This window comes from Silurus meridionalis, chromosome 24 (genome assembly GCF_014805685.1).
Source record: "Silurus meridionalis isolate SWU-2019-XX chromosome 24, ASM1480568v1, whole genome shotgun sequence".
NCBI classification, from domain to species: Eukaryota; Metazoa; Chordata; class Actinopteri; order Siluriformes; family Siluridae; genus Silurus; species Silurus meridionalis.
The window spans coordinates 8,974,924-8,988,529 of NC_060907.1; the positions used below are offsets into that span (position 1 = coordinate 8,974,924).

General features: G+C 38.6%; 1 protein-coding gene across 1 annotated transcript in view; it reads left to right on the forward strand.

Moving 5' to 3' along the window:
• The window catches only part of vps8 (VPS8 subunit of CORVET complex), a 118,805-nt gene that overhangs the window by 52,620 nt on the left and 52,579 nt on the right, over positions 1 to 13,606 (forward strand). Inside the window, 2 exon segments of the mRNA XM_046837249.1 lie at positions 6,617 to 6,663; positions 10,641 to 10,785. Of these exon segments, the coding sequence (XP_046693205.1) occupies positions 6,617 to 6,663; positions 10,641 to 10,785 (192 nt within the window).

The following is a 13,606-nucleotide window of genomic DNA, read 5'->3' on the forward strand; positions in this document are numbered from 1 at the left end:
AAGTGATATAGAGAAAGAGAGCTACAGACTGAGAAACAGATGGTGAAGGATAAAGAAACACAAAGATCGAGACACAGAAAGAAAGAGAAAGGAGAGGGGGAAAAGGCATGACAAAGGTTACAATAGAGAAACACACCGAGACGGAGAAAGACATGGAGAAAACAGAGACAAGAAAAGACGGACACAAGGAGAGACAAAAAGACACTGAGAGAAATGCAATGTGAGAGAGAAAGAGAGACAGCTTGAGAGACGACTACCATGTGTTTTTCTTTTTGTGGTCTAAGATAGTGTCAGTATGTCTAACGAGGGAAAACAAAAGAAAAAACTGAAGCGTGTGTGTGTGTGTGTGTGTGTGTGTGTGTGTGTGTGTGTGTGTGTGTGTGTGTGTGTGTGGTCCTTATTACATTCTCTGTAGAAGAACATGGTTCATTCAGAATGATTAAAGAGCCAGAAGCTGTGTTTAAATACAGGTTTCCATCTTCAGTTATCCAGGACATCCAGGACAATACAACTCCCCCTGTAGAGATAATAATGTATATCTGGGGATGTGTGTGTGAAAGAGGGGGGGGATAGAGAGGAAGAGAATAAATGGATTAGTGCGTATCTGTGGGTGGGTGTAATTAGGTTTGCCTTATCGTCTGGCCGTTGAAAGCACGGTGTTAATTGAAAAGTCTGATAGCGGAGTTGCGTGCGTGCGTGTGTGTATGTGTGTGTGTGTGTCAAGGCCAGGATGAGAACAATAGCGAAAAAATGAAAGACACATTCAACAACACACCAGACCTACACCTCAGAGCTTCATTTACCTCCAGGTTATTAACGCTGTTGCTGCTGACAGAACTGCCTCATTCTTTTATTGTGTGGAGGAACATATATATATTATTAAAATGTTTTTTACTTATTTATAGAAGTATAAAATGCATTATTTTTGATTAAATTCAACTTTTCTGTAAGTGAATTTTTGTCCACTGCACTCGTGATCACACCGGCAATTTAACTTTGATTTGCTGCCATGTGAAATGTAAATCCATGTGCATTATGTCCTTTCAGATTATTTATTAGATTCTTTTTAAGCTTTATTGTTATTGTTTTTTATAGATTTTTTTTTATATCTTTGTGTGATGTTCTGTATATAGTCAAGTTAATTTCTATTGCGCTTTTCACAACAGACATTGTCTCAAAGCAGCTTTACAGAATTTAACAGTGAAGGTGCATGGTGTGTATTTATCCCTGATGAGCAGCCGTGGCGACTGTGGCAAGGAAAAACTCCCTTAGATGTTATGAGGAAGAAACCTTGAGAGGAACCCGACACAAAAGGGGAACCCATCCTCATTTGGGTGACATCAAGAGTTTGATTATAGTCTTTAAACAATACAGAACACTGGAGAGAGAGAACTAAGTGGCTTTTAATTGATATGAGGAGTAGACGATGTAAATCCTTTAGTCAGGGACTCCCCTAATGTGTATATATAATAACAGAGAGTAAATGGAAAAAAAAAGTACTCTTAAGTAAAAAGTAAGCATTATACATACTACATGTTTTAGTGTCACACTGGTAACCTACATCATATTAATATATTAATATAAAAGATTTCAAATGTTATCTAATGAAGGTATCCAGGCTGAACATCTACCATATAGAACACAAGCAGAGAAAAGATGATGATGATCAGGAACGTCTCTGTTCTCAGTCATGTTTACATCACCGACTCCCTCTGTCTCATCCACGTTAACCCCAGACTTCCCGTTGCCTTCTGATACACCAGTGGTAGATTGAAAACGCGGCGCAATGACAAGAAACAGTTTGATGGGCTGAAAACGGCGCAATGAAAAGAAAAATATTGATCATGTCACCAAATCGATTAAAGTAACGAGTCTGGTTTGAAAATGGAAGAAGTATAGATATTTGTGTAAAAATTTAACAAGTGAAAGTAAAAAAAACCAAAAACCAAAGTAAACAAAAGCATTAGTTCCCATTACTTCCCATTTCATATTGTAGTGTGTTTTTTTTTTTTGTTAAATGGAAAATAAATCCTTTTTATTAAATAGTAAATGATACTTTTTTTTTTTTTGTTAATTGAATAAATGCAAGTCCAAATTGTTTAATTAGTGTTATTGGCTCCGCTTAACTACAGCGATGAAGTATTTGTACACCGTTACTTCCTGCCTTTGTATAATGACCAGTGATGTTGGTGCAACAGTAGGAGGCAGTAAAGAGTGAGCGACATCGTTAGGAAACAATGCAAGTGTACAGTATGGAGACATGTTCATGTTCAGTCTTTTTCAGTAGTGTTCAGTTGACTGACTTGGATGTAAAAATAGTTTATTTATATACAGTGGAACCTCGGGTTACGAACGCCCGGGCATACGTATAATTCAGGTTACGAATCGCAGTTCATCAAAATTTTTGCCCCTGGTTACGAACAATATATCGGGATACGAACGTCGCTCACCAAAAAATCGCAGGCAAGTTGGTTGTTTTTGCTCTATCCACGCAGCTCGTCACATCAGTTAGCGTCCTGTGTCCCTAGCGAGAGCATCGTGTTACTTATCCGCTTGAACTTTTCCCGGCAGCAGCGTAACAACTCGTTAGTTGATGCTCGTGGAATGATGAGATGGACAACATTAGCCGATGCATAACCACTTTACTTGTTTTTATGAAGATAGATTAGCAGGGTTACAGTCTTTTCCAGTACAATACCCATAATGAATTTCACTCTGGACTTCAATACCAACTGATAGTAGCCTTAAAGAAACAGCTCTCATTTTCCCTCTAATGCAACAATTGTCTCAGCGTTCGTGTTAATAACACTGTCTTTAATATTCTATAATATAATATATAATAATATATAAATAATATAATATAATAAGATTCTCCTTCAAACAATAACTCTCCCTCCTCCCCTTCTCTGACGTCGTCTCCTGCAGCGAGTCTTCTCAAAGGAAAGTACCGGTAAAGATCTTTTCCTCTTTTGTATGTTTTTATGTGGTATGATTTTAATATAACATGTTAAAAGTAAATAATATTAGTGAATATTGGCTTTATTTTTGGTTGTCCAGAACGAATTACCGAAGTTTCTGTTCATTATTATGGGGAAATTTGTATCGGGATACGAACTTTTCAGGTTACGAATAAAGTACCGGAACGAATTAAATTCGTAACCCGAGGTTCCACTGTAGTTATAAGAACAGGTTTTTATTAACACTAGCAAAAATGTTCTCAAAAATGTTTTTGTGTTCCCTCATGGCACGAGCATGCGAGACCGCCCCTGCATCATCCGTCCGGTTTGCGCAACATTTATACTTTATTGCGTGACCGTTTGCAGTCTGTCGAGTTATATGCGTTGTTGTATACACTGAATAGACAAGTTCACCTCGCGAACACCTGAATATAAGATTTGTATTTGCTTTTCAATCCCGATTTCCTCTTCTAAAAACCTTCACTCTTCTGGGAAGATGTTCCACCAGATTTTGGAGGGTGTTTGCGGAGGTTTGTGCTCATTCAGCCACAAGGGTGTTAAGTAACGTCAGGTACTGATGTAGGTGAGGTGAGGAGGCCTGGTGTGCATCAGCATTTTAATTCATCTAGAAGGTTTTCGATTGGTCAGAGCACCTTAAGATCTCCCACTGCAAGTCATGTAAAGCATGGAGCAATGTTCATAGAGCTGGTTTTGTGCACAGGGGTTTCCTGGTTCAAGTGAATGGATGTGGTTGCGTTTGAAAGACGTCCTATACAATTGTGTGGGGAAGAACCACATATGGTTGGAAAAGGATTCAGATGGTCCAATTCTTCTGTTTATGGTGTGTGTATGGGTGCGTGTGCTGTGGTACATGTTAAATTCATTAGTTGGCTCATGAGGCAAGTAAAAGCTCCATTGTGCTGCCCAGCCCCATAGATAGATTGCGTTGAAATCAGATTATGTAGCTAATGTAATGTAATAATATATGATTACCCTCACTTACTCTCCATCCGCACTCCTCCTTATTCACGCAATTTCGCACTCAGCCGATCACGTATTAAACGACGGAGATGCAGGTGAAGAGCTTCAGGTGATGTTCACAGCAGAATTAGAGAGCTTAAAGGAGAACAACCTGATCGAATAACACAAGTGACACGACCTTTACAACGGCAGAAAAGCATCTCAGAACACATGCTGTGAACCTCGCAAAGATATTGCTAAGAAATCTGCTGTGAATATGGGAAAACATAATTTTGACTCATGCGTTTTAGAAATAGTAACATCTGTAACAATACCTGCAATAATTAAAATCCTCGATATATCTTATAGGGGTGGAACAGTACACAATATTCGGTTCAATATCAGTACAGTTTAACATCAAATTGTTGTTTTTTTTATTTTTATTATTAACATTCGTGAACGTTGACAGTTTACCTCACCAACTTTAAAGAAAATGCCTGCTTGGTTTAAATAAGAAATGGAATGATATAAAAGTGAAGTAGAATCAATCAAATGAAAGCAATACACTTTTTTATTATATTGATTAAATCGAGTAATCGAAATTAAATAAATGGAAAAATTTTATTAAATAGTTTACATTTGTTAGACCCTATTTGGGTAAAACAGATGTGTATATAAGTGTGTTTTTTAATTAAAATAATTTTAATATAAGAATATTTTATTTTCTAAAGATATGATCTGCTTAATGGTTCTTATCTCAACATACTTTAACAAATGTCTGCATTTAAGGAAAAATATGTATTTATTTATTTATTAAATTTATTCATTTATAAATGTTTTCCATCATTCAGTTATTTTCTCTTGATATGTGCAATTGTCAGGATTTTCTCATAAAAATATATTTTTTTAAGCTGTACATAAAACCCAAAAGAATCCATATCGCCAACTCGTCATAAAAACGTCGACGATGAGAAGTGGCAGTGATTTTGCGTATGTGCAGAACAAATCGTGATTGAAAGTCCATGTTCTGAAACGTTTCGGTATGAATATGTACAGTTAAACTCCTGACATCTTAGAATTCTTAATAACATCTTCATCTTGGTGGGTCTCATTGTTCTGTGTGGAGGCTGAATAAACTGTCGAAACTTAAATAGCAGATTTTATTCACGACACATATCTACAAGACATATTCAGACCTCCAGGGGTCTTCTGCTGTGATTAGGACCCATAACAAGGAGTGAAGTATCTTTCCACAGTGTCTTTTTCTCATCGTGTCCATCACCTCACAGAGGAAAAAAGTCTTTGTCTCTTGAGAGATCTGCCATTTAAACGGCTTCTTTTGCACTTCCATGTCTGACATTTGCTGTGACATTTACAGCGTCCGACTGTATTTGCGTATCGCCGCAAACCGATCGCCACAGCTTTCCTGTCAACTCTGATCGCTCCTCACACTCCTCACACTCCTCACACTGCACTTCGACTCGTTCGGTCTGCCACCTTACTGGCTTAAAGTCAATACTTCATTTACATGCTGTCACACTCTGCCTTAATTAGTAGTAGAATTTCTAGTTCTCGTTTTCTGTTCAGGTTTCGGTGACGCGAAGTCCATGTGAAAATGTGAAGTCCATGCGAATTAGCCGTTACTATAGAAACAATAGAACAAGAAAAGCCATAAAAAGTGTGAAGTTAGATATAGGGTCAGATCTGATGTTACAGAAAATGGATCTGACCAATCAGATTCCCTTCCTGTAATGAGAAACATGTTTAAATATAAACAGAAAAGGCATAGCATATTGTACAGCATGCTATTATTAATGCGCTTATTAATCCTGTGTATTGTTTATATCAGGGATGTAACGGTGCACGTTTCGGTACAGGGCTTTCGGTTCGGTGCACACGTGTACCGAATGCAGTACTTTTTACATGCGGAACGTAGTTAAAAATCTAAGGTCCCACAGGACCCCAAGTTTGTTTAACCTTCCATTTTGAGTGCATTTTCATTTATTATTAAACTTGAAAACATTCACAGCAATGCCTGGGGCATAAAAAGAGACTATAGTTAGTGCAGTGTCACTGTGGCTACTCACTTCTTACTGGAAATATGATTTGTTTTGCGCATGCATGAAAGCATTAGCCGCTAAACAGGAAGTGGCTATTTGCTAATGCTAGCACTGTGGATTCTTTACCGTTTTATATCCAGCTTCGAATATTTCTCTTAAAAGGAGAAAATCCTGACAATTCCACATATCGAGGGAGTGAATGAATGAAGGATGGAAGGAATGAAGACATTTGTTAAAGTATGCTGAAATAAGTAGAACAGTAGATGATCTCTAGAAAATAAAATATTAAATGTAAAACACACACACACATCTGTATTTACCCAAAAATGTTCTAACAAATGTAAACTATTTATTGTAATTTTTATATAAAATTTTATTTCATCGTTTAATTTAATTTGTGCCAATTGCCGATTCCAATTAAATTTTTTTTTTTATAAAATATTATTTTATATATTATTTAACCAAGCAGGCATTTTATTTCAAAAAGTTTTAAACTGTTCAAATGTTGATGATCACAAATATTAATAATAATAAACTGCATTAATAAAAGTGTGGCTTAAAGTGTGGTATAAAAATTTTGTGTACCGTTACACCCCTGATATGTAATCAAATCAAATTTTTTTATTTTTGTCACTCTAGGATGATCATTTGGTGTTCCAGTTCCTCAAGAACTTGCTGGATCCAAGGTAAAAAAAAAGAAAACTGTGTATCTTACCAATAGACTACAAATCCAGCAGTTAGTTGACCATTAAATTGTAAAAAAATATATATATTCTTTTACAATTTAATATCACAATTCATCTTTCTGAGATTTTCTCTGACGACACAGAAACTTGTCTATCTGTCTGTCTGTCTGTCTGTCTGTTTGTCTATCTATCTATCTATCTATCTATCGATCTATCGATCTATCGATCTATCTGTGTTTTAGACCATTCATCCATCCAACTAAATATGTAAAATATAATGTAAAATTGTATTTTAGAGTTGCGTATGACGACCAAAAAGGCACATGACCCAGGTTACTAATGACACAGGGTTACTATTAGCATATTATTGTATAATAGGATTTATATTTGGACCAAGTGTGACACAGTATATGTACAAAGATCAGTATTGTAAATCTCCAGAAAGCTAAACCGCTGCCTGCTATCAGTAGAACAAAGTGCACAAATGAGAGTCTTAGAACTTTTTTACCACTCGTACAAGATTGTTTCTTTAAGTAAAGAGGCCTTGGTTCATCACGGCTCGAGCTCTTGAATCAAACAGCAATCACTCGGCACCAAACGCACCTCAAGACGGAGCTAAAAATTCCTTGTTGTAACGAGGGAGTAAAATGGGGCGATGTTTTTTTTTTTTTGCCTTTGTGGAGCACGTTTCAGTGCACATCAGAGAAAAACTCTGTCGATCAAAACCGCTCACCTGGAAGAGTCTGAGTCTAATCACTGTAACATTCTAAAAAGGATGAAGCCACTTTCATTCAAGCGCATGCCGAAGAGGGGCTCGGCTCCAATCGGCTTCAGCGGCGCAACAACATCTGGAGCGAGGTTGAGTGGCTGAGCATGACGTGCGCATCCCCTCACACAACAACGCCTTCATGCCCAGTGGTTTTCCCAAATCATTTTACTGGAGACACAACAGGCTTTCCATCTGCTGTGCTCGGGAACACAAGTGTATCCAAATGAAATGGCTTCGCTCTCAAGCTGTTTCAGAGATTCCAGTCACAGAGCCTTAATATGTATGATTTAGTACAGTGTACCAGGTAAACGTGGCGATTGATTCGAATATCTTGATGGATTTTTCTCCCTGACTAGACGTAGTACACAAAAGTGATGGCAATCGGGATCGGATCATTTTAGTGACTCGGTTCTTTCAATCCCGTTCATCACTATGAACAAATCTTTTTTGAGTCATTTCGTTCCTTTGATCAAAAATAAAATAAAACGTTACATTTTATTATTTTATTATTAAGCAGATCCCCAACACGTCTACATACACGAACATTGACTATAGTTCCAGTAATGAAAATATCACAATGCAGCATTATGATGAACAGAACGAGCAGCTCAGCTCTCATATCTTCTGGTTCGTGTCGTAGATCTTTTTGTCCCGATTCATGATCCGGACCAAAAAAAAAACCCTCGATCTGCTGCATTGTGTAGCGTCGAGAAAAAAAAGAAAAGAAACGACTCAGACCAGAGGACTCATGCGATGAGCTACTACATTTTGTTTCCTGTACATAACCTACGGAGATTTTGCGATGCAGTAGTAAATAAAAGAATCACTTTTTGATACGACTTGTTCTTTTGAGGTAAATTAAAGACTCGTTCAAAATGAACAAACTGTTCAATACCGACACTTCGCTAGTACACAGCTTTATGAAAAAGTCTAGAGGAGAAAAGGAGAAAAGACACATCCGGAAGCTGCGAGTGAATTGATAGGCAACTTTTTCTTCTTTTGGCTTCTCCCCTTAGGGGGCGCCACAGTGGATCATTTGTCTCCATACCCCCTGTCCTCTACATCTGCCTCTGTCACACCAACTACCTGCATGTCTTCCTTTACCTTGTTCTTCCTATTTTCCTCCTTCCTGGTGGCTCCATCCTCAGCATTCTCCTACTGATATTCCCCATGTCCCTCCTCTACACATGTCCAAATCATCTCAATCTCGCCTCCCTTACCTTGTCTCCAAAACGTCCTACATGCGCTGTCCCTCAAATAAACTAATTTCTAATCCTGTCCATCGTCGTTACTCACAACAAAAACCTCAACATCTTCAGCTCTGCTACCTCCAGCTCCACCTCCTGTCTTTTACTCAATACCACTGTCTCTAAACCATACAACATCGCAGGTCTCACCACAGTTCTATAAACTTTCTCTTTCATTCTTGCAGATACCCTTCTATCACAAATCACTCCTGTCACTCTTCTCCACCCACTCCACCCTGCCTGCACTCTTTTCTTCACTTCTCTAACACACTCTGCATTACTTTGTACTTTGACCCCAGGTACCTGAACTCTTCCCACCTTCTCCACCTCTTCTCCCTGCAACCACACCACTCCACTGCCTTCCCTCTCATTCACACACATGTACTCTGTCTTACTCCTACTGACTCTCATTCCCCTTCTCTCCAGCACATACCTCCACCTCTCCAGACTCTTCTCAACCTGCTCCCTACTCTCAACACAAATCACAATATCACCTGCAAACATCATAGTCCAGGGAGACTCCTGTCTGACCTCGTCCATCAACCTGTCCATCACCACTGCAAACAGGAAAAGTTGGAATGAATACGTTGTTCCTTAGAAGTTTGTCCCTATTGAGCGAGCCAGTGGCAAGAAAAACTCCCTGAGATGATATGAGGAAGAAACTTTGAGAGAAACCTGACTTAAAAGGGAACCCATCCTTATCAGGGTGGCACCGAATGTCCATTCATTACAGTTCCATCATTATTACATTTACGCTGATGGCATTTGGCAGAGGCTATTATTTAGAGCAACTTACATTCGTCTCATTTTTACACCTGAACAGCTATTGGATAAGGGCCTTTGCTTAGGATTGGCTGCTTGATGTGGGTCGGAATTAAACTTGCAACCTTCGTCTCCAAAGTCCAACGTCTTAACCAATAAAACCGCTCATGCAAACTGCAGTTTAGACTTTTGGTATAAATTACAAGTCAAATCCATCCTTAAAGTTCTTGAGTTGCTTACTAACTTCATGGATCTTTAGGATGTTCACATGGAACCATCCTCACCTGCACAGAGTGTCTCTAGTTGAAGAGAACTCCATCCAGAGGTAGAGTGTGGACATGAGAGAGACGATGTTTGAACGAGAGAGAAGCAGAATTGAGGGGTGACATGAAGAGAGGATTATTAAGTGTCTGTATTGTTGCATAAAAGTTAAAGACACTGTACAGTGTGATCTGGGTATAAGCAGGGACTTTAACAGGAATAACTATGACAGCATAACTAAAAAAGAGAGGCAGAAGGGAACACATGATCACGCTCATCAGACTTACTGTTAATCCGAACAACTTTACGCAAAATCGTTTGGCTGTGTGCAAAAACATAAAATACGTTTTTTTGTGTTCACGTGACAGCATGTAATAGTGTAGCTTATCATACATAATATTCATCTGTCACATTCATTTCTGTTCATTTTGCAACATTTGTGTAAGGAGGGATTTTTTCTACTCTTTTAAAAACATGGTTCTGTTAAATTAATCAGTTTATTTACCCACTGCAGATTTTTTATTAGCATTTATCCTGCTAGCCTTGAGCTTTCCTGTCTAACAACATACATTATGGATTTTGTCATGGAATGCAAGGTTTTTTTTTATAATTTTTTTATTCTTTTCTTTTTCCCAGTGTTTTGCAGTGCTGGCACTGCATCTTCAGACGCAGTAGATTGAGACTAGGCTGCAAAACACTGGAGTATTCCTTTAATACTGAAACTACCCGAGCTATAAAATGTTCAGTGGTGATCGGTAGCTGAGCTAGACATTTCATTATAGCGTACATCTGTGGATATCTGTAATAACAATTATATTTGATTAAATGGAGCCTGTGGGCCTCATGTTTATTAAATGATATTCATGATTTCAATATTCACTTTGCGTCTCTTTCTCTCGCTTTTTTTCTTTCGTTGTTTCTCACTCACTCACGTGCAGTGATGGACAGAAGCCTCAGGCTGTTATCAATCTGGGGCCCGAGCTCCACGAGCTCCTGGTGGACTTGATGTGCCGTTTCAGTCCTCGCCAAGTCACTCCCTTCCTCGAGAAGTCCCAGAGCTACCGCCTGGAGGAGACCATTGAAGTAAGCAGCATGGCTTTCTCTTTTACACGACCTGATTTTGATCCCTGATGAGCATCTGGGGTTCAATACTAAACTCATTCACTAGTTTTAGCTCACTGAATAAAAAAATCCTGGGTTTATTCTATTTGAGTAGTGGTCAGTCCGCTCAGTTTTTTTGTCTATAAGGAAATTAAATGAGAAATATAAAAATTTATTTTATTTGTGTTGTTATTGGTGAAGTAAAATATGCTTGTAAATCTTTTTGTTATATGTTTATTTAGTCTCCAGTTTTAGCATTTTGTAAAGTATTAAACCCCTTTTTAAATATACTGTAACTTAAGGACAAGTAAGATCTGCTTTTATACCTTTAAAGCACTTTTGATCCTGCTTTTAATGGACGTAAGGATGAAAAGTAAAAGTACTGATCTATAACCTGTATATTGTAATTGAAGTTTTAATTTTAGTTGTAATTCAAAGTTGAAATCTCCATTTGTATGGAGAGTTTTTTTTTTTTTTTTAGTTACAGCCACAGTGTGAGAACCCTTATTCCACACACACACACACACACACACACACACACACACACACACACACACACACACACACAGTATAAGCTGAGTTTCCCAAAATGCTGATACTTTTATACTAAAATGTAAAAAAGGTATAGTAATGAATTGTGGGTAAGTGGTAGGTTCCAGGCTTGGGTTTACTGATCGCAAGGTCGTAGGTTCAAGCCGTGGGTATTGCCAAGCTTCCACTCTTGGGGCCCTTGAGCAAGGCCCTTAACCCTTTGTAACCCTCTCTCTGCTTCAGGGTGCTGAAACATGGCAGATTCTGCACTCTCACCTCAGCTTCCTAACATCATATGGATAGGAAGGGATATAAAATATTCCCTCTAAGCCTTCAGGACAGAAGACCTTTTATTTATTTATTTATTTTTTTTCCTTTTTAGATGAGCTGCATTTTTATTTTTTTTTATTTTTTAAGAATAAAAATCGTAATGCTATAAGAGATGAAAACGAAAAACTAACTTGTATAATGCATGCTCCATAACAATAAATGTACAGTCTTGGCCAAAAGTTTTAAAAAAACGAAACAAAGATCCTTTTCAAGTCTGCTGCTTTAGTGGTTTTAGATCTTTTTGTCAGAGGTTATTACTGTATACTGAAGTATAATTGCAAGCATTTTATAAGTGTCAATGACTTTTATTGACAATTACATGAAGTTTATGCAGAGTGTCAATATTTGCAGTGTTGACTCTTCTGCAATATTCCCTGACTTGCTGTCAATCAACTTCTGGGCCACATCCTGACTGATGGAAGACCATTCTTGGATAATCAATGCTTGGAGTTTGTCAGAATTTGTGGGTTTTCGTTTGTCCAGCTGCCTCTTGAGGATTGACCACAAGTTCTCAATGGGATTAAGGTCTGGGGAGTTTCTTGGCCATGGACCCAACAGTTATCACTTTTGCCTCATAGCAAGGTGCTCCATCATGCTGGAAAAGCCGTTGTCTGTCACCAAACTGTTTCTGGATGGTTGGGAGAAGTTGCTTACGGAGGATGTTTTTGTTCCATTCTTTATTCCTGGCTGTGTTTTTAGGCAAAATTGTGAGAGAGCCCACACACTTGGGTAAGAAGCATCCCCACACATGAATGGTCTCAGGATGCTTCACTGTTGGCATGACACAGGACTGATGGTAGCACTCACTCTTTCTTCTCTGGAAAAAGCTTTCCAAATAATCAGAAAGGGGATTCATTACATGACTTTACCCCAGTCCTCAGCAGTCCAATCCCTGTACCTTTTGCAGCATATCAGACTGTTGCTGATGTTTTTCCTGGAGAGAAGTGGCTTCTTTGCTGCCTTTCTTGACACCAGGCCATCCTTCAAAAGTCTTCACCTCACTGTGTGTGCAGGTGCACTCACACCCACCTGCTTTCATTCCTGAGCAGCTCTGCACTGGTGGTGCCCCAATCCCACAGCTGAATCAGCTTTAGGTGACAATCCTGACACTTTTTTGGGTGTCCTGAAACCTTCTTTACAACAATTGAACCGCTCTTCTTGACGTTGTTGATTATTGATTTGGGTGCAATCTTATCAGCATCAATATCTTTGCCAGAGGAACATAGGAAAAACAATGATTTCAAGCGCCACTCCCCGTTTAAAGCTTCTAGTCTGTTATTCTAACTCAGTCAGCATGACGGTGATCTTTAGCCTTGTCCTCATCGACATTCTTACCTGTCTTAATGAGAGAATCACTAACATGTCAGCTGGTTCTTTTGTAGCAGTGCTGAAATGCAGTGGAAATGTTTTTTTGGGGGGATTGATTTTATTTTCATGGCAAAGAGGCACTATCCTACAGACCACCATCCGATGCTGTCTAGCTACAATGTCCCCTGCCAACACCTTACAGTCTTCAATCTCCTTCAGGTTGCATCTCCTACATAGAACAAGTGTGCACCTTCCTCCACTCTTATACGTCACCCTATGCTCCTCCTTCTTCTTAAAATAAGTGTTCACCACTGCCATTTCCATCCTTTTAACAAAATCTACTTCCATCTGCTCTTCGACATTCCTCTCCTTAAGGTCATACCTACCCATCACCTCCTCATCACCTCTGTTCCCTTCACCAACATGCTCATTAAAGTCTGCCCCAATCACCAATCGTTCTTTCCTAGATACACCATCTACCACTTCATCTAACTCACTCCAGCTTTACGTTCATCACCCCTTCAACTTCCAGCTTCACGTTCATCACCCTATCAGAATCTCTCTTCACCTCCACTACACTCTTACTGTAATGATGTTAGATCGATCTAATCTAAATAAAGATTAGAACACCTTT